Source organism: Canis aureus, chromosome 26 (genome assembly GCF_053574225.1).
Source record: "Canis aureus isolate CA01 chromosome 26, VMU_Caureus_v.1.0, whole genome shotgun sequence".
Classification (NCBI taxonomy): Eukaryota; Metazoa; Chordata; class Mammalia; order Carnivora; family Canidae; genus Canis; species Canis aureus.
The window spans coordinates 43,374,183-43,392,263 of record NC_135636.1 but is presented as its reverse complement, the minus strand read 5'-3'; the positions used below and the strand labels follow the sequence as shown (position 1 = coordinate 43,392,263).

Sequence of the window (18,081 nt, the reverse complement as noted above, 5' to 3'; positions counted from 1 at the left end):
TCTTTACTCAAAATTTACGATTTGTTCCTGAAATGTCCTGGGTTTTTTTGTTTGTTTGTTTGTTTGGCCCCCGCCCCCTCCAGTGCCTAAAATATTTTGTTTTAAACAGCATTTTTTTTTTCCTGGTGCAGAAATCAGTACAGGTTTGCCAGTGGCATTTAATTGTCCTTGTTCCTTGATCTCCTCCGTTTTCTTTGATATGACATTGACATTTTGAAAAGGACTGGCCAGTTTCAGGAAGGTTGCTTTGTAGGTTGTCCCTCAATTTGTGTTTGTCTGATTTGTGAAAATTAGATTCATGACAAGAATTTAATGTGGTTTTAGGAAAGCCAATGGCACAGATTCTTGTTGGGACTTTGCCAGAGTTTTAGAGGCATTATGGTAATCAAATTGAAAAAATTTCAAACTTTGAGAAAAAAGTAGATTCTAAACAACTAAAAACCCTGAAAGTAAGGCACTCATCACTGTGAGGAAAAATAGTTGATACTTTTTTGGGTTTTTTTTGGTTAATTGCTACTTCCATTTAGATCATCTTATTTCATTCAAATAATTTGTTGTCTAAAAAAACACACGAATTAGATTAATTTTTAATATCCTTGTCACAGTTTAATAAGAAATATTTGAAGTATTTTAATACCTCATGTCAAAATGACCTTTTATTCATTTTCTTAAGAATTTTTTTGACTAAAAAAAAAAAAAAGAATTTTTTTGACTACCACCTGTCTCAAGTTTACGATCAGTTTCCATATTATAGAGATAAACACAGGGCTGGGGATTCTGGGAATTCATAATTTAGTGAAGTATCTAGATGTTTATTTATTTATTTTTAAAGATTTTTATTTATTCATGAGAGAGAGAGAGGCAGAGACACAGACAGGGAGAAGCAGGCTCCACAATCCTGGGTCTCCAGGATCACGCCCTGGGCTAAAGGCGGCGCTAAACCACTGAGCCACCCAGGCTGCCTGTATCTAGACATTTAAATAGATAATTTAAAAATGCAACTAATAATTTTATATTAGGGGTGGGAGTGGGGTGGTTCTTACAGAGAGTGTTCCCTTTCTTGATCACTGTATTCCTTGTTCTCAGCACAGTGCCTGGCAGTTGAAGAAAGTGGTTCTGAGCCTGTGCTCTGCCTGGATTCACGAGTCCTGCTTCCACCTGCACCCTGCTCTGTGGGCAGGTCCTTAACCTGTCAGTAAATTGGAGATAATAATAGTGCCTACCTTTTGAGAGTTGCTCTCTATATAACTCTTATATGAAAGAATGTAACACTGTGCCTGGGAGTTGCTGTATGCTCAAGAAAGGCAATGGGGATGGTATTGTAGCAGGGGTCCATTAAATGTTGGTGGATTTGAATAAATGAAGTATGAGCCAGTGGTCATGGGAGGTTATGGGACCCCGTCAGAGAGGAGCTGATACATCTTCTCTGAAGAAGTGATCTCATCTTAAATCTTACAGGGTGGAAGAGGGCAGGACTGACTGGCTGCGTGTTTGTGGTGGTCAATGCAAAATGAGTATATGGGACCTTTGTTCAAAAATTAAGAATTCAAGATGGCAGCAGGCGAGCATGAAACCAAGGCTCCTGTAGGAGCCTTCTGAGCATGGGGCCCCATGCTAGTACCCAGATCACACATGCATGAAGAGTCTTCCAGTGGCCACAGGTGTGATGGCTGGGAGTGTGGATTGCTTACGCCCAATTCTGGTTCTATCTTGCTCTTCCCATTTAGGCCATATTTCCTGAGTCTCCTTCTTGGGAGAACAGAGGAGAAGACCATGTAGGCAATGATGGGCCTGACACTGTGGGAAAGTTCATTCTGTGGTCTAGGAATCTCTGTACAAGGGCATGCTACGGGGAGTAGACGGCATTGGAAGTATTTGAAAAATTCTGTCAAAATTGGAAAACCATAGAAAAAAATGAAAGATTACCCACCGTAAGCCAGCTATAGATGCTGGACAAGGTCTAGTGTGTAAGTTCTTAAATAGCCGTGTGGAGGTGGCTTTTACAGATGGAAAGTGCGAGGGCCCAGGAAGGTGCCTCATCTCAGCTCAGTAAGGGTGGGGCTGTGACTCGAACCTTGGCTTATCTGAATGCACATCCTAAGCCTTTAGGTCCAGGCACCTACAATGTGCCAGGAGTTGGAATATCTCACCAATAGCTGTGATGTTCAGCCTTAGCACATATGCTACAGGAGGGGTTTTAGATTTAAATTATTTTAAAACATGTTTCTGAGTCCAAAGGAATCTATTAATCCAGTATCCTCTTTTTTTTTTTTTTTAAGATTTATTGATTTAGTAGAAGGGAGAGTAGGGGCAGGGGCAGAGGGAGAGAATCTCAAGCAGACTCCCTACTGAGCGTGGAGCCCAACCGGGTTTGATATCAGGACCAGCGGGATGACGAGCTGAGCCTAAATCAGGAATCAGATGCTTAACAGACTGAGCCACCCAGGCGTCCCAAGCATCCTTTCTGGGATGGATAAGCTTATTTTTAGACAAAGTTGTTGAAAGCTCAGTAGGGATCATGCTTTCAGATAAATAAGTGTCCCCTCTCCTTCTCCTTGAAATCCACATTTGTAACATGATCAGAGAGCCGAGGGAGGTTCTTAGGAGTTTTATAGGGCTGTCTTCTCTGGCAGCATTCAGAGGTACTAGAAATACCAAAGTCAAAGAAGACAGGGTTTTTTTTTTTTTTTTTTTTTTTTTTAAGATTTTATTTATTCACTCATGAGAGACACAAAGAGAGGCAGAGAGAGAAGCAGGCTCCCCACAGGGAGCCCAATGCGGCACTTCATTCCAGGACCCCAGGGCCAAGACCTGAGCCAAAGGCAAACACTCAACCCAGGTGCCCCAGATGACAGGGTTCTTGACTTGGGAGTAGACCCAGCAAAACGTCTGATTACTGGCAGAGATTGGGGTTGAATGAGGAAGGAATAATTAGTAAATGGATTGTTTCTCTTTCTGTGTGCTTTGCCCAAACCAGAAGTTTAATTCTGAGGCTGGAGGGGTTCGCCTGGATTATCACAGGTGGTGAGGGCAGTCGGATTTGCATTTTCACCAGAGGAATTCTGAGGGTCTTCTAACCAGGAATGTTTTCCCAGACTAACCTGTGATCCTGGGCTAAAAGAGGCACGCGGATAATTAGCTTTGAAAGAAAGTGCAAACAGAGGTACAATTAGCACAAGTGCTGGTGCTTCTTTCCTGCTGGGGACATCTGGACACATTGAGAGCCAGAAGTCATAAGCTGAAGGTCTCCATGAAATGGAGAGAATCCTTCCCATCTTCAGTTTTGGAGTACCATGTGGTGTTAACGACCAGCTGGTATCTATCTTTTTTCTCAGGTAGTTGTCCATCTTTCCAGGTGCTCTGCTCACCCTTTCCCAGGTACAGAATAACCTCAGGACCTCACCTCCTCTTAAGAGTGGTATCTTTTTTTTTCCAATTTAATTCAAGATCTATTTTTGGACTATTATTTAAGATTACGGTTCATATGACTGAATTTTGAGGTCAAAGGATGTAGGTGTTTTTCTCTTTGGCAGTTTTATCCCGTTGGAGTTTATCAGGAGAAAGTAGGCTAGTGTAGGGAAATTGCATGTGTTCATTAATGGGGCAGTGTTTAGCTCGTGCGTTAACTAAACTGAAACTCTGTATTCTTAAACATAAGTACCATTTGTGTTGTCAAAGTGAGAGAACACTAAGGTATGTTTTATACTTTTTTATTTTATTTATTTATTTTTAAAGTTTTATTTGTTTTAAGTTTCAGATATTTATTAATCAGTGTCACCCCCAAGACAATACACCAACATGGTTTAGGCATTTAGAGGGAAAATATTTCCTGGGTAAGTGGAAAATCGTGCAGCTGGCTTCCGGAAGACCTTCCTTCTAAGCATCTTTAGAGTGAAGCATTTCATTTAGGAGTCTGGGCCCTCTTCAGTTTGCTGTAATCGACATTCACCAGGTAGAACTTGTATTGATCACTGGGACCCCCAGTTCCAGACTTCTGGGATATTCCCAACTGACTTCCCTTCTCAACTGACATCTGGATTGAACAGTGCCAGGTGCGAGACATACAGTGCTGCTGTAGTACATAGTACCTCCCGCTCCAGTAAATGCAAAGAGGGGGATCACACTCTTAGACTCCTGGGCCCCCATCAAGGACCTGGCGTGACTTGGTTGCAGCTGAGGCCTCTGGGCTGGAAGTAAAGGTCAAATCTGTAAGGTGCCCAACACTAAGCTGTCCCTGGCCTGATGGGACGTCTTTGTTTTCTTTTTTTTTTTTTTTTTAGAGAAGAGAAATACAGTGATGGTCTTTTTTGATATTAACTGCAGTAAAAGCACTGCAAAAGTCCTTTGCCAAGGAACTCAAAGATGGTTCAGGAAGCGGAGAATTCCTCTGCCCAAACTTCTCTCATTAAGATTCAGAGCATTCAGGGATGCCTGGGTGGCTCAGCAGTTGAGTGACTGCCTTTGGCCCAGGGCGTGATCCTGGAGTCCCAGGATCGAGTCCCCACATCAGGCTCCTTGGAGGGAGCCTGCTTCTCCCTCTGCCTATGTCTCTGTGTCTCTGTGTCTCTCATGAATAAATAGATAAAATCTTAAAAAAAAAAAAAAAAAAGAGATTCAGAGCATTCGTTTTTACAAGTCTCCTTTAAGACAGATCTTGCCAGACATTTTCTCACACGTTCTCCGACAGAGGCAAAGTTGTTTCAGACTCATACATTTCTTTGTTTTTTCAAAGTACTCAGTTTCACTTTATTACAAATCGTTGGTGAACTGATCTATTAATTAAAAAACAAAAAAACAAAACAAAAAAACCCCCCAAAACCTCCAAAACAATCTCACATGCACATCGCACTGTTATCTTTCCCAAAAGGTATTCCCTCCCCCACCACCGGGGTGTGGGTCTGTTTCTTCATTATTGGGCACCAGAAGCAGGGAGGACCATTTATATATTTATTTTAAAAGCCTCTGTTGGGTATAAACTTGTTACATTTAAGCCTCAGCCTTTCTTTTTTAAGTTCCCCCTATTTTAAACAAAAGCCCCAGGAAGCGGCCGTGGAATTTATAATAATACTTTTCAACCCTTTGCCTGTTTTCAAATAAGTCTTTTCTTAGGCTCTGGGGAATGCAGACAAGTCTCTTGGAATATGAAAATTTCAACTTTAAACCTATGAACTCTGCTGGGTCTGCAGAGGCGTTTTAATGTCAACCCCAGGAAATGTACACACGCTGTAGAATTTACAACTCATCACTGTCACAGAGTGTGAGCTCAAGAGTAATCCATTAACCAGGGTTGGTGCATAGAGATTGCTGCTCAAGCTCTCCAGAAGCAATCAATGTCCTGCATGCACGATGAAAAATAGAAGTAGGGCTGGAGGTGTTTGGGGTCAAAACAGAGGCCCACACATACTAGTGCCCCGGAATTTATTTTTAAAAATTCTCTTTTTTTTTTGCGGGCTGTTCCGCCGTTTGACTGAATTGTCATTTGCTTGTTTCGACTCAAGGGAAACATCTGGTTTCTCCCTGCAATGTAGACAAACTGCTCTTATTCTGAAGCTGTCATCCATGAAAAGCATGGTTTGGGCTCAATAGCTTTGCTTATGAAAGGCTTGGGGTCCATCTCTACAGAAATAAACAGCTCTTGTAATTGGAATTTTGTTCCCTGTTATAAACTCTGGCTCAGAGGTGACTCGGGTAAAGTGTCGAAAGCCGAAAGGGATAAATTTATTTTATAGAAGGCATTTAATGATTTAGGATGTGGCCAGCAGACAGTTTTCCACTTAACCTCTGTAAAAATCTCTTAGCCAACTTCTGTAAAGTTTCTGCAAATGTATCTAAAAATCCCAGAGGCTGGAGGTGGGAGGCTGGGTGTTAGAGGAAGCAGAAGAGAAGAGTGGTCTGGGGGGAGGGAAGTGCTGTGGCGTCCAGTTCTCGGAAGGGGGCCAGGCTTTCCTGTGCACCGTGTACTGAAGATGTTCCTGGGTGTTCGACTTTTGTTCACAGGCAGCTACGTCATTTGTGGGACCCCGTGCAAAATGAGACTGCAAGGGCCCCTTGTTGAAAAGTTATTAAGAATTTTAAGATGACAACAGGTCATTCACCTGAGGGGGGTGCCCGTGGTGAATACACAGGTCGCTCACCCAGGGGGGCTACCTCGCCTTCCACCTTAGGAACCTCAAGGAAGGTGAAAGGAAGAAGGGAAGGGAAGAAGAGGGGCTTGGGAAGCGTGTCTGCTGACTTCTCAGTGGGGTGTTGGGAGAGTATTTTCTTCCAGTCGGAGGATGGGCAGTAGGGGACTGTCCTCTCTTTGGAGATGGGTGATACTCGCTGGAGATGTGCTGTTTTTGTTAGGTAGACGAGGAGCTCTGCCAGAGAGCATCAGCATCTTGCTCTTTCTTTTGCAAGAAGTCTGTAGAAAATTCAGAATTGGCGGTTAATGTAAGTTTAGACATGTGTTTGGAGCCCTCTCCGCAATCTGAAGTGTTTTTCATTCAGCGACTTCATCCCAGCCCCTGAAATGCCAGCATGAGTCAGGCTCCCTTTGTCCCCTTTTTCTCCCGCTTCCCCCCACCACCCTGGCCCCGGCAGCCTGGCCACTGCGAGGGCCTTTATTCACACGTCCACAGCCGACCGTGGTACCTGGCGGAAAGCCCAGTCGACGGTAGACGGTAGAACAGCTGTACTGGTATCTGCTTTCCCTTCTCTTTTCTTCCTGCCACTTTTTCTGCTTTTCGCTCTTCTGGTTTTATGTATGTTCTTCATTCAGAACACACACGGACACACGCTGACCAGGTGTCCTGCACCTAGGCCTGAACCTCACGTTTTCGATCGCCAGCAAATGGCACAGTGGGCAGGGGGATCCAAGTTTATGGTCAGGGCTGTGCGGTGAGCTTGATAGAGTGGGAGAGTCTGAGGATCCCCCTTTGTTGAAGCTGCAGGATCCCCCCACCCCCACCCCAATACCCATATGCTAACAAGGGAGCCATGGCTAGGAAATCAAGGGGCCTCTAGGCCGCGTGGCTCCCGCCGCCCTCTTCCCCGAGACGGAGCCTGCTGGCTGAGACAGATACAGTAGGAGAGCTTGTGTGAGGGATCGGCCTGCTGGCCCTAGTCAGGATCTGCTCTGCAAGCACAGCGGATTAAAAGGGGTTTTTGTTGAGGTAGAGCAGATGGACGGGGGAGGCAGAGTTCACATTAACTGATCATAAATCATGACTCCGCGGTACAAGGGAAAGATCTGGGTCTGGTCACTGAGAAGTTTGAGCTAATTTAATTTATTATTCTTTTTTTTTCTTATTAGAAGAGCACCTCATGCTAATAATAATAATAAAAAAAAATCACTGTGAAGAATTTAGAAAGTATGTGTGCCAGAGAAAGGGGTAGATTCCCTGTGTCCCCAGAAAGACTCCCTCTCCAGGTCCTCCAGCACAATCCTCCTGAATTGGTCTGCCCTGCCAACATCCACACGTGTACCTATATGGTTATGATTTAACAAGACTTCACATGCATATTTCTCTTTGAGTTAAATAGAAGACCTGTAGCCAGGTCTTGAAGGTTGGAACACAGACTCAAGGATCATTTGGGTCAGGGCACCAGCTTCAATTTTTGTAATAAAACCGAAGACAATGTGTAAATTTATGTTTGGGAGCGCCAGGGCGAGCTCAGGTGAAGGAAACATTCATTGGCACAGAGGGCCACGTTGAATTTATGATCTTCCTTCCTTCCAGCAACGCCTCCATAAACGCCCCCCACAAGGGGAGCGTGTCCAAGCATATGTTTTTTGTTGCCCCCTAGTGGGACCAGAAGAAAGTTCAGGCAGGAAAAGAATTCTGTACATTGGGCCCTCTCTCTTCCCCCATTTTTTTTTCTTTTTTAAGATTTTATTTTATTTATTGGAGAGAGAGCATGAGAACAATAGAGCATGAGCAGGGCAGGGGAGGGGCAGAGGAAGAGGGAAAAGCAGGCTCCCCGCTGAGCAGGGAGCCCAACGGGGCTCGATTCCAGGACCCCAGATCATGATCTGAGTTAAAAGCAGATGCTTGACTGACCGAGCCACCCAGGCCTCCCTCTCTTCCCCCATTTCTAATGCTCTGACTCTGGATTGGTAGATGTCGTCCATTCCCTCTGCACATGTTTTGACATAATGAACACTTTGAGGCTCTTGTTCTGTCTCTAGCAGGCTAGGGCTCAGGCCCGTGATTTGAATTTAGTCCTGGGTTTGGTGAAAACGAGGCACGTGAAACACTCACGTTGTAGTGAGAGAGATGCCCAAACTGGGAGAGTCTAGAAGTCCACAGAACAACCGAGGGTTGGTCCAGTTCATCACCACTTGCTGTGTTCTGTCTAGAAGTCATTATTAGTGTTTGTGTGCCTTCATTCTAGTGCCAGTTCTACTGACTGCTACCATGACAAAATTTAATTGAATGCAAGAATTAATTAAAATCAAACCCTATGCAACCTATTTGAAAAAGTTGTTTCACCAGAAATAATTGGAATGCTACGGAAAATCTTGACAGTTGTAAATTATTAAAAAGACACATTGGGGCAGCCCCGGTGGCGCAGTGGTTTAGCGCCGCCTGCAGCCCAGGGCGTGATCCTGGAGACCCTGGATCGAGTCCCACGTGGGCTCCCTGCATGGAGCCTGCTTCTCCCTCTGCCTGTGTCTCTGCCTCTCTCTCTGCGTCTCTATGAATAAATAAATAAAATCTTTAAAAAAAATAAAAAGACACATTGAATTATGTGAAAAGTATATGTTACTGTGAAAAACTCCGAAAGCCTGGAGCCGTACACTCATGGTTTCATTAGTGTCTTTGAGTGCTTCGTAAAAGTAAAGAAGCTCAAGCTAGCAATCCTACTTTGTGAATGTTGGGTTTTTGTTGAATGAATGAGTACAGGGAGGGAATAGAAGATTCATGATTCCCATCCCACTTTTGCTCTCATTGCTGGATAAAATTATACTTTACTGAGGAGGCTTGAGAGTCCTCTTTACTTCCTTTCTTTCTCGGCTGAACGTTTGTAGGTTAAATGGGCTTTTTATGAAAAGCCAATGACATTAAGATTTCATGGTATTGCTCCCTTGTGCAAGAATTTGACCCATCACCAGAATCAAGGCCCATCTCCTCCCCGGGCTTGTTCATAGGACTGACTGGCCCTTCCAATTTTGTCTCTCACTGTCCCTGTCTTCCATGCGGTGCTTCTGGCTCTGCTGAAGGAGGTGCAACCTGTAGCCACACACAACACATAGACTACTCACATGCACCACTTTCTCCCATCTCATGCTTTCCTTTCATGGGTTACTGGTAACCAGTGTCCTTTATCTGGCCAATTGCCGTCTCACCTCTCTTGCAGAGTGTATGTTGGCAGCTCCCTTTCCCCATCCCTTCATTTATTGTTTACTTGTTGCCTCCTTCCTTCCATGGGGATGTGAGTTCCCTGTATCCCCCACCTCTGGATCACCTGGCCTACACCAGGCATTCAGCAAATGGTGCTTCAATGTTGAATTCATGATCAGGAAACTTCTGTATGCTGAGCAGTCTTCTAGGTCCTCTTCCAAAGGGAAGATATCCCTCCTTTCTGTTCCTTAGCACCCTGGACTCACCTGCATTATTTTACACACTATTTTGTGCTAACAGCATCTGTCTGGCTCTTTTTCTTACCAGCTCATGGGTTTGCAAACTACAGCCTGGGAGCCAAATTCAGCCCACCATTTTTTTCTGTTTGTTTTGTTTGTTTTGGTATGGCCTGGTTGCTAAGAATAGTTCTTAGCCTTTGATGGGGAATGATTGTTGGCAGAGTTGGAACCTTGCCTCTTGGCCTACAAAACCTAAAGTGTTCACTGCCTTGACCCCTCACCAGCACATGTTTGTTGACTCCTGCTGGAGACCAAGCATTTTTTTCTAGGATAAGGGGACTGTCTTGCATCTTTGAATTCCCATGACATAGCACTCAGTAAATGTTTTGTGGTGTTGAACTGAACTCACTGTGTTTTTTGTTTGTTTGTTTGTTTGTTTTTTAATTCATGCTCTGGAGTCAGATAGGGGTGTGACTGACCTGTTCTAACTGTGAGGCTGGGGAGTGAGGTGGGGATGGCACAGGTCCGATCCTACTTCCTTTGTCTGAAAACTTCAGACGATAATACCCGTTTCTGATGGTCAATGTGAAAACTAAAGGAAGCTGTCCCTGTGTCACTATATATACAGTGCTTATTGCAGGTGTAGTGTTCACTGTTAGCTGTTCCTGTTTATCTAGATAAACATTAAGCTGAAGTTGTGTGGTCTGATCATAATCACATAAAATATATAGCAACCACAAATTTCAAAAAAAATCAATCATTTCAGGATGACTTCTTTCTTTTCAGTGGTTTCGAAAATTAAGAGTTGACCTTCTCAGGGGGTCGGGGTGGCTCGGTCAGTTTAGCGTGATCTCATGATCTCGGCCCTGGTCATGATCTCCAGGTCACGAGATGAAGCCCCACATTGTCGTTGGGCTCCATGCTCAGCAGAGTCTGCTTGTGAATTTCTCCCTCTGCCTCTCGCCCCACACAAGTGTGCACACGTGCTCGCTCGCTCTCCCCCACTCTCAAATAAATAAAATCTTAAAAAAAAAGAGAGAGAGAGTTGGCCTTCTGTCCATGGATCTGACTCTTAATTTTATTCCCCTTTTCTGTGTTGTTTTTTGCTTTCTTTGGTTTTGAGGTTGAATGAATCTCACGGTACCAACTCAGAAAAGCCTCTAAGGTGCCATTAACACAGAAGGCCTTCTGTGAGTGGGTGAGATGCCCCTGGGCTCTCAGAGGTGGGGATTCATTCCTGGAGTCATCTCTGTAGCAGCTGAATCTCTCCCTGGAGAGGCAGGCGATGCTGATGAGCTTGGCTGGGCCAGGGAGAGACATCCTTCTGGGTGTGCCATGTTGACCTCGCAGGCTCGTGGGCACTCTACAAAGGCACGAGGACTTGAAACGCATTCATACATGATGTATCTTAGACCTCTTTCCTTGCAGGGACGGTGAAGGTGAAGAGCTCCAACATCCAGGTTGGAGATCTTATCATCGTTGAGAAGGTAGGTGGGATCCTGTGGTTTGTGAGTGGTTGCTGTGTGAGTGTGTAAATGGGAAGTCATTGAGCCACTTCATAAATCCTCGCATGTAATTTGTTTATCTGGTAGATGAACTCAATGTAAGCTTTTTGGGATTCTCTCCTACAGCTTTGCCTGGGGAGGAAGATTTCTTTGCCATGAGACACCCACAAAGAATACTTTTTCAAGTGTACGTATGCTGGTTAGCCAAAAATTCTGCTTACAAAACACAAGTACAAATTTTGATTTTGTATTTGATGTATTTGTTTTGGTGTCTTTAAAAAGAAAAAAAGCAAAAAAAAGAAAAAAAAAACTTGCCATAAAATCTTTCCTAGAAGTTTGCTTGCTGCATATGCATATAGAAATATTTGTCATTTACCATTTGAGCAATTTTAGTTTGCGTTCTTTGACTTAAACATCGTGTTTTCCTGTCATTTCGTAGGGAGCAGGGATGAAGTATAATGTGAGAATAATAAGAAGGCCTGAAAATGCGTTTTTAAAAAATAGCGCCATTAATACATTTGTGACTTCAGCAAACACTCACATCTCTTTTTGCCGCCTGTTTGGAAGGCAGTGGGTTTTGGGGGTGGCCCTGCAGAGGCTTGGAATAATATTTGATTAGAAAAGGATTGTATGGTAACTTGTTTCTGTAGGAAGTGAACTATGCTCTCTTAAAAGGATTAAATCCAAGAACTCAAAGTCGATTTGAGGTAAAGTGAAGCTCTTCTGGGTGGCAGCTCTGAAGAACCACACAAACCCTTTATGTTATTACATACTTTTCTGTTCATAATTAAATCGGGGCTGCCGTTGGCTTACATGGAGAATGGCTTTTGTTGCTCCTTACTACTTGACTTCCTTATTAAAATTCCACTCAAAGCCAAACATCAAGCCAGAAAATTGGTAGGAGCAGAAAGCGTGAGCGGAGCGTGTGTGTGTCTTTGGTTTCAGCAGACCGCCTGGAAGAGGGCCAGCGAGGGTCGCCGGCTGTAGGGCCCCGGCCCTTCTGGCTGGAATTTCAGGAGGTGATGGTTGGATTCTCCAGAAAACTAGCAGCTCTCTTTCCGAGATAAGATTTCAATCGGGGATTAGTCAAGTAACAGCAGCGTGCAAGATTTTTCGGATTCAAAACAAAATAAATCCTCAAATCTGTCTGTGACAAAGGCAGAGACGTGAATGAGGCTGTGGGTCTCGGTGGCCCCCCTCCCCGCCGAGGGGCCCCGGGGGCGGGGAGCGGAAACCCCACACACAGCTATTCACCGTAACAGTCTTTCTTTTCATTACACAGAACCAGCGGGTCCCTGCTGACATGATCTTCCTGAGGACATCAGAAAAAAACGGTAAACATCTGGGATCAATTTTGAAAATAACCATTAACCTTTCAGTGGTAATTTGGCAAAATAATCATTTGAAAATGGAACAGAAGTAGATGATCATTTCGGAGCCATGGAGGCAAATCAAAAACATCTCTTTTAATAGAGCCGTCTTTTTTTTAAAAAAAAACAAAAAACAAAAACAACAAAAACAACAAACGTTTTGGGTGCTCGCAGGTCAATAGATTTTGATCATCACAAAGATACAGTTAGTACGGCCCAGGCCGAGTCCCTGCTGGGGGATCCGCACGCAGTGGCCATGGTTTTCCTCCCTGGGCTGCTGTTGGGCTCACCTTCAGGGCTTGGCAGGATCGGGAAGCACATCCCATAAATGGAAGCACACAGAAACCCTCTCTCTCTTCTGTGGAAACACCAGGAGATGTGTGACCGTAGAGAAGTTGGGGACAGAGAGAGGTAGGTGGCCTCTTGGGCCATGCCTGCCCTTACCCCTCAACTTATTTATTCTCACAGCCCCCTTAGACCTGAGCGGGCTGCTCAAGGCTCCTACAAGACCTACTCATTCCCAATTCTTTCCCAGTGTGGAAAAGAATGGCCTGCCCACCCCATCTGTTGACTCTAAATCTCCCCACTTTTTTTTTTTAATTTAAGCTGTTTTGAGGAAATAAGGCTGTTTTTCTCTCACGTACAGACACAATCAGATCTTTGACCATCTGAAAAAAAAAATCACATTTCTATTCCTTCAAGACTCCTGGAACCTACTTTATTATGAGTCAAATAAAAGTATACATGAAATTTTATGCTAATGATCAATTAAAGTATCCGGAGATGAAGAAGAGGATGCTAGATTAAAAGTCTTCTTTTAAAATCTACTGCTTTGTCCTCAGTTGGTTCTCATGTCCTTGTCTGTGAAGATAGAGCATTATGGATTAGGGTCCCTGAAATGCTCCCTCCCCGTCCCCCCTCAAAAGATTAGACATGCTTTTCCTGGACAGTGCCCAGAGCTCTCAGCTGCAGTGTCTGCGAATTCACTGCCTTCTGGGTCTGATGAGATACACGGCTGACTCATTGCTGGGACTTGCACATCAGACTGAAATAGGCATCCACATGCAAGTGGGTAATGAGCATGTGCTTTTGTAGCACTTTCTGCACTTTGAGCAGTCTGCCAGGATCCGCTGCGGAGTCCTCACTACGTGAGGTTGGTGCTGTTCTGCCCATTTTTACACTCAGGGAAACCCAAGTAGTGAGTGGTACAGCTGGTCTTGAACCCAGGAGTCTGATTCCTACCTGACAAGGTGTCCATATCTCTGCCCAGCATGGCCTTGAACGCCAGCTGCTCTGTGCTAGCCACCATGCTGCGGGTTCTGGCACCCTAACTCTTTACAGCAAGCTCCTGAGGTCTGTGTTCCTCCTCATGTTATAGACAGGGCCCGCTGGTGTTTAGCAACATCAAGAAACCAGCCCAGGTTCCTACTGTGAGTGAATGATGGAGTGCGGATTTGAATTCAGATCTTCTGACCCGAGAGCTTACAGAGGGAGTGGGAAGTGGGGCATTCGTTTTCCCTTTTGGTTGTTGGCCATCGATTTGGAGTTTTGCAAAGGCCAGAGCTGGAACTACTCAGAGCTGCCAAGGGAAGGATCCTTGAATCGAAAGCAAATAGTGCCCACCCTCATCCCACAGGGTCTTGTTTCCTGCGGACGGATCAGCTGGACGGGGAGACAGATTGGAAGCTGCGGCTCCCCGTGGCCTGCACGCAGAGGCTCCCCACTGCTGCCGTGAGTAGCTTTCCTGCAGAAGGACAGACTGACATTGGTGTCCTTGGAGGGCTCTCAAATCAGAGGCCCTTGGGGCCTGGATGTGGGATGTCAGGTGTGAAGGAGGGCTGATGGGACAGGGTCCCGGGGGGCCGAGAGCACCTGTTGTTTCAAGTCATGTGGCTGAGCGAAGTGCAGGTGGGGTGCTTTTTGGAGGGAAGCTCAGTATCTTAAGAGGCCTCAACAAGGTGCCTAACGTAAAGCTAGAAGGTAAGGCGGGTGTATCGTTCCTCTGCACAGGGCCTCCTGAGACTTCTCGTCTTACTGAGAACCCATACCACAGTCCTTTCCTGTTGGCATCAGGGGCAGGATGGTGCCTCTTAGGATTTCCAGGGGCTCCTAACTATAGTTAGAATCTCACTGCTCTAGAATTCCTGGTTAACATACCAGTAAATGTGAGCACTGCCCTAATGATCTTTCATGGCCAGTGACGAATGAAATAGCACCGGTGCATTGTAGAGCAGTGAGTTTCTGACTATGGTTAGGAGCCCCCTGGGAATACTTAAAAGGCACCATCCTGCCCCTGAGATGGGGTAATCTAATGAGAGGGTCCTGATTTTTCTGGATGATTCATTTTAACTTCCTGGTAAGATCTCTCCAAAGAAAGCTTTCTGATCTTCAAAATGATTTGAAGGATTCTCTTTAAGAGACCGTCTAGAAGAGCTTAGAATCATGAAGGAGCTTGCCTGTGTGCTGCACAGAGTTGCAATTTTTGGTGTGTGCTGGGGATGCATCAGTTCAATAAACACACATGTTGCCCCCCCCCCACCACGCGGCCACCCCAGTCTGGCCTGGGCCTGGACTGGGGTCCCAAGACGGAGGAGATGCCACTGTCTTTGCTGTCAGGAAGCTCTTCTTTACTGGGCTGGAGGGATCTGAGTAGGGAGGAACAATTTAGCAAAAGAACTATATGAAAGGATGACCTGGGCATCACATGAATATATTCTTGTTTTTTAAAAAAATTAAATTGGGGATTCCTGGGTGGCTCAGCGGTTTAACGCCTGCCTTCAGCCCAGGGCGTGATCCTGGGTCCCGGGATTGAGTCCCACATCGGGCTCCCTGCATGGAGCCGGCTTCTCCCTCTGTGTCTCTGTCTCTGTCTCTGTCTCTGTCTCTCTGTCTCTGTCTCTCTCTCACTCTCCCCCCATATCTCTCATGAATAAATAAATAAAATCTTAAAAAAAATAAATTAAATTGTATGGAAAGCTGTAGAGGAAGAAGTCAAAAGTCTTGCTCATGGCCTCTGCCCCAAACCTTACCTGCTTTCCTCCGGGGATCATATAAAGTCAGTGGTGATCTTTCCAGACCTTTGCCAGCACACTTTCCTACAAATATATAACTGTAAACTTGGTGAGGAGAGCTTACCTTATACATATATGGGATCACGCTGTATTTGTGATCTGCAACTTTTGCTCCTGTCTACTTTGAATGTGTCTTGGGATCTTTTTTTTTTTTTTTTTTTTTGAGATTTATTTATTTGAGAGAGAGAAGGGAGATGGGGCAGAGGGAGAGAGAGAAAGTCAAGCCCCCCCCTCCCCCAATGTGGGGCTCGATCTCATGACCCTGAGATAACGACCTGAGCTGAAATCAAGAGTTGGACACTCAACTGACCACACCACCCAGGCACTCCTCATGGCCTTTTCTTATTAGTACATAGAGGCCACAGAATAAACACATCTGCATATGGGGTCCCCCAGCTAGTTAGTAGAGGGCTCAAGCCCTGCCTATGGGGGCAGCCAGTAGCCTCTGCCCACCTCCCTGTAGCCCAATCTCCTGATTGGAGATTTTTTTTTCAGTTTTTTAATTGTGGTAAAATACACATCAAATTTATCATCTTATCCCTTTAAAATGTGCAGTTCAGTGGTGTTAAGTACATTCACATTGTTGTGCAACCCTCACTCCCATCCATCTCCATGCAAAACAGAAACTCTATAGCCATCAAACAATTCTCCGTTGCCCAGTCCTTGGCACCCACCATGTACTCTCTAGATATGAATTTGATTGCTCTAGGGATCTCATAGAAGTGGAATCATACAGGATTTGTCCTTTCATGACTGGTTTATTTCACTTAGCGTCATGTTCCAAAGGTTCATCCACGTGGTAGCCTGTGTCAGAATTCCCTTCCTTTTGGAGGCTGGACAATATTCCATTGTATGGATGTATCCCATTTTCTTTATCCATTTATCCATTGATGATGCATGGGTTGTTGCCATCTTTTGGTGGTTGTGAATAATCCTTCACGAACATGGCTGTGCAATATCTTTGAGGTCCCACCTTCAGTTCCCAGCAAGAGGACTGCTAATTATACAGTAATTCCCTGTGAAGTTTTCAAGGACCCACCATACTGTTTTCCAAAGCAGCTGCACCATTTTACATTCCTACCAACAGTGTACGAGCGTTCCAATTTCTCCACATCCTCACCAATACTTTTTTGAGAGTAGCCATCCTAATGGGTGTGAGGTGTTCTTTTTTGCTTTTTACTCCTCTGCCTTTTCCAGGGCTTTACACAGAGTAGGGCCCAATAACCACTTGTTGACTGAGCAAGGATTTCCATTGGTACGAACAACTCTTGGAAACTGCAGTGTGACAGAAGGGGGACCTTGGCTGTCAACCAGTTTAGGAAACACTGGGTGAACACAGATAAACAGGCATCTTTACTGTGGAATCTGTCAGGGTGTTGTGGGATATTGTGTGTAGCGAGTCCTAAAACTTCATTCATAGAAATTTTTTTTCTTCTTATTTCCACTGGCCCTGTAGCTTTGAGAACCTGTTTGCTGTTTGGGAGATAGAATTACTCTTGAAAAATAGTGGGGGGGGGCTCCCAAAATCTCTTTAATCATGAACTTTAACTCCATAATGTTCCCTCTGTTAAACAGGATCTCCTTCAGATTCGATCATATGTCTATGCAGAAGAGCCAAATATCGACATTCACAACTTTGTGGGAACTTTTACCAGAGTAAGTAGGCTGAGCCTACCAGCCTCGAACAGCTTCAATTACCTCACAACATAGAGTCAAGTATTGTTATAATTAATGTTACTCTGTTGTGTGAGGGCAGGTACTCTTCTGTCCCCTTCAGACGTATCCATGACCTCTTCTACTCACTGAAGTCCTGGCTGGCATTGTAAACAATTTTTAAGCCACTTCCCAACTTTTCAGGATAGAAATTTAATTTGGATTTAAATTATTTGAAGACTCTGGGATAATAGATTTATAGAATCCAAATTAAATTCATGGTCTCTTTCTAGAAGCCATAGGACTGGCCGGCAAAGTGCTGTTTTTGTTTGATTTGCTTCTGCATTTTACTTCTTCATTGTAAGACATGTCTTCAGTATTAGAAGCCTGTCCTTCTTCAATCATGAACAGCTTTTTCATGTATTGCCATGGGGATGAAAACCATGCCAAGGACAGTGGTTTATGAGCTTGATCCTCCTCTCCTGGCTGAACTATGGCTTTCCAAGTAGGGGTCATCCTCTCTTCCTCTCTTAGGAAGAGCAGGCTGGAAACAGCCCGTGGGTTCTCTCAAATCCTCGGTAGGTAAATGCACGTCTGTTGGTCTCTTCCAGGAGGACAGCGACCCTCCGATCAGCGAGAGCTTGAGCATTGAGAACACGCTCTGGGCCGGCACTGTCATCGCGTCGGGTAAGGGCGCCCTTTTCTGAGGAATGTGTTAGCAATTTGAAAAGGAAAGAAAATCCTTTTGTATAATTAGAATAATCATCTGTCAGTTGGGAAAATTAGTCGTCGGTCAAACAGTGTTTTCCACTTGCTCCAGCCCCTCCAGGGAATCTGACTGACATCTAATTGCCCCTCGGACACTTGTATACGCCTGTAAGAGAAGCTGCTCTGGCCGGTGGACTGTTCTACAGCAT

At 44.8% G+C, this 18,081-nt stretch overlaps 1 protein-coding gene across 2 annotated transcripts in view; it reads left to right on the top strand.

Annotated features, from left to right (window-relative positions):
- The window catches only part of ATP9A (ATPase phospholipid transporting 9A), a 132,282-nt gene that overhangs the window by 41,848 nt on the left and 72,353 nt on the right, over positions 1–18,081 (top strand). For both annotated transcript variants that reach the window (XM_077873593.1, XM_077873595.1), the window contains exons 5-9: positions 10,994–11,052; positions 12,353–12,404; positions 14,077–14,171; positions 17,087–17,167; positions 17,776–17,851. In XM_077873593.1, coding sequence (XP_077729719.1) covers positions 10,994–11,052; positions 12,353–12,404; positions 14,077–14,171; positions 17,087–17,167; positions 17,776–17,851 — 363 coding nt within the window. The remainder of the gene's footprint in view (positions 1–10,993; positions 11,053–12,352; positions 12,405–14,076; positions 14,172–17,086; positions 17,168–17,775; positions 17,852–18,081) is intronic.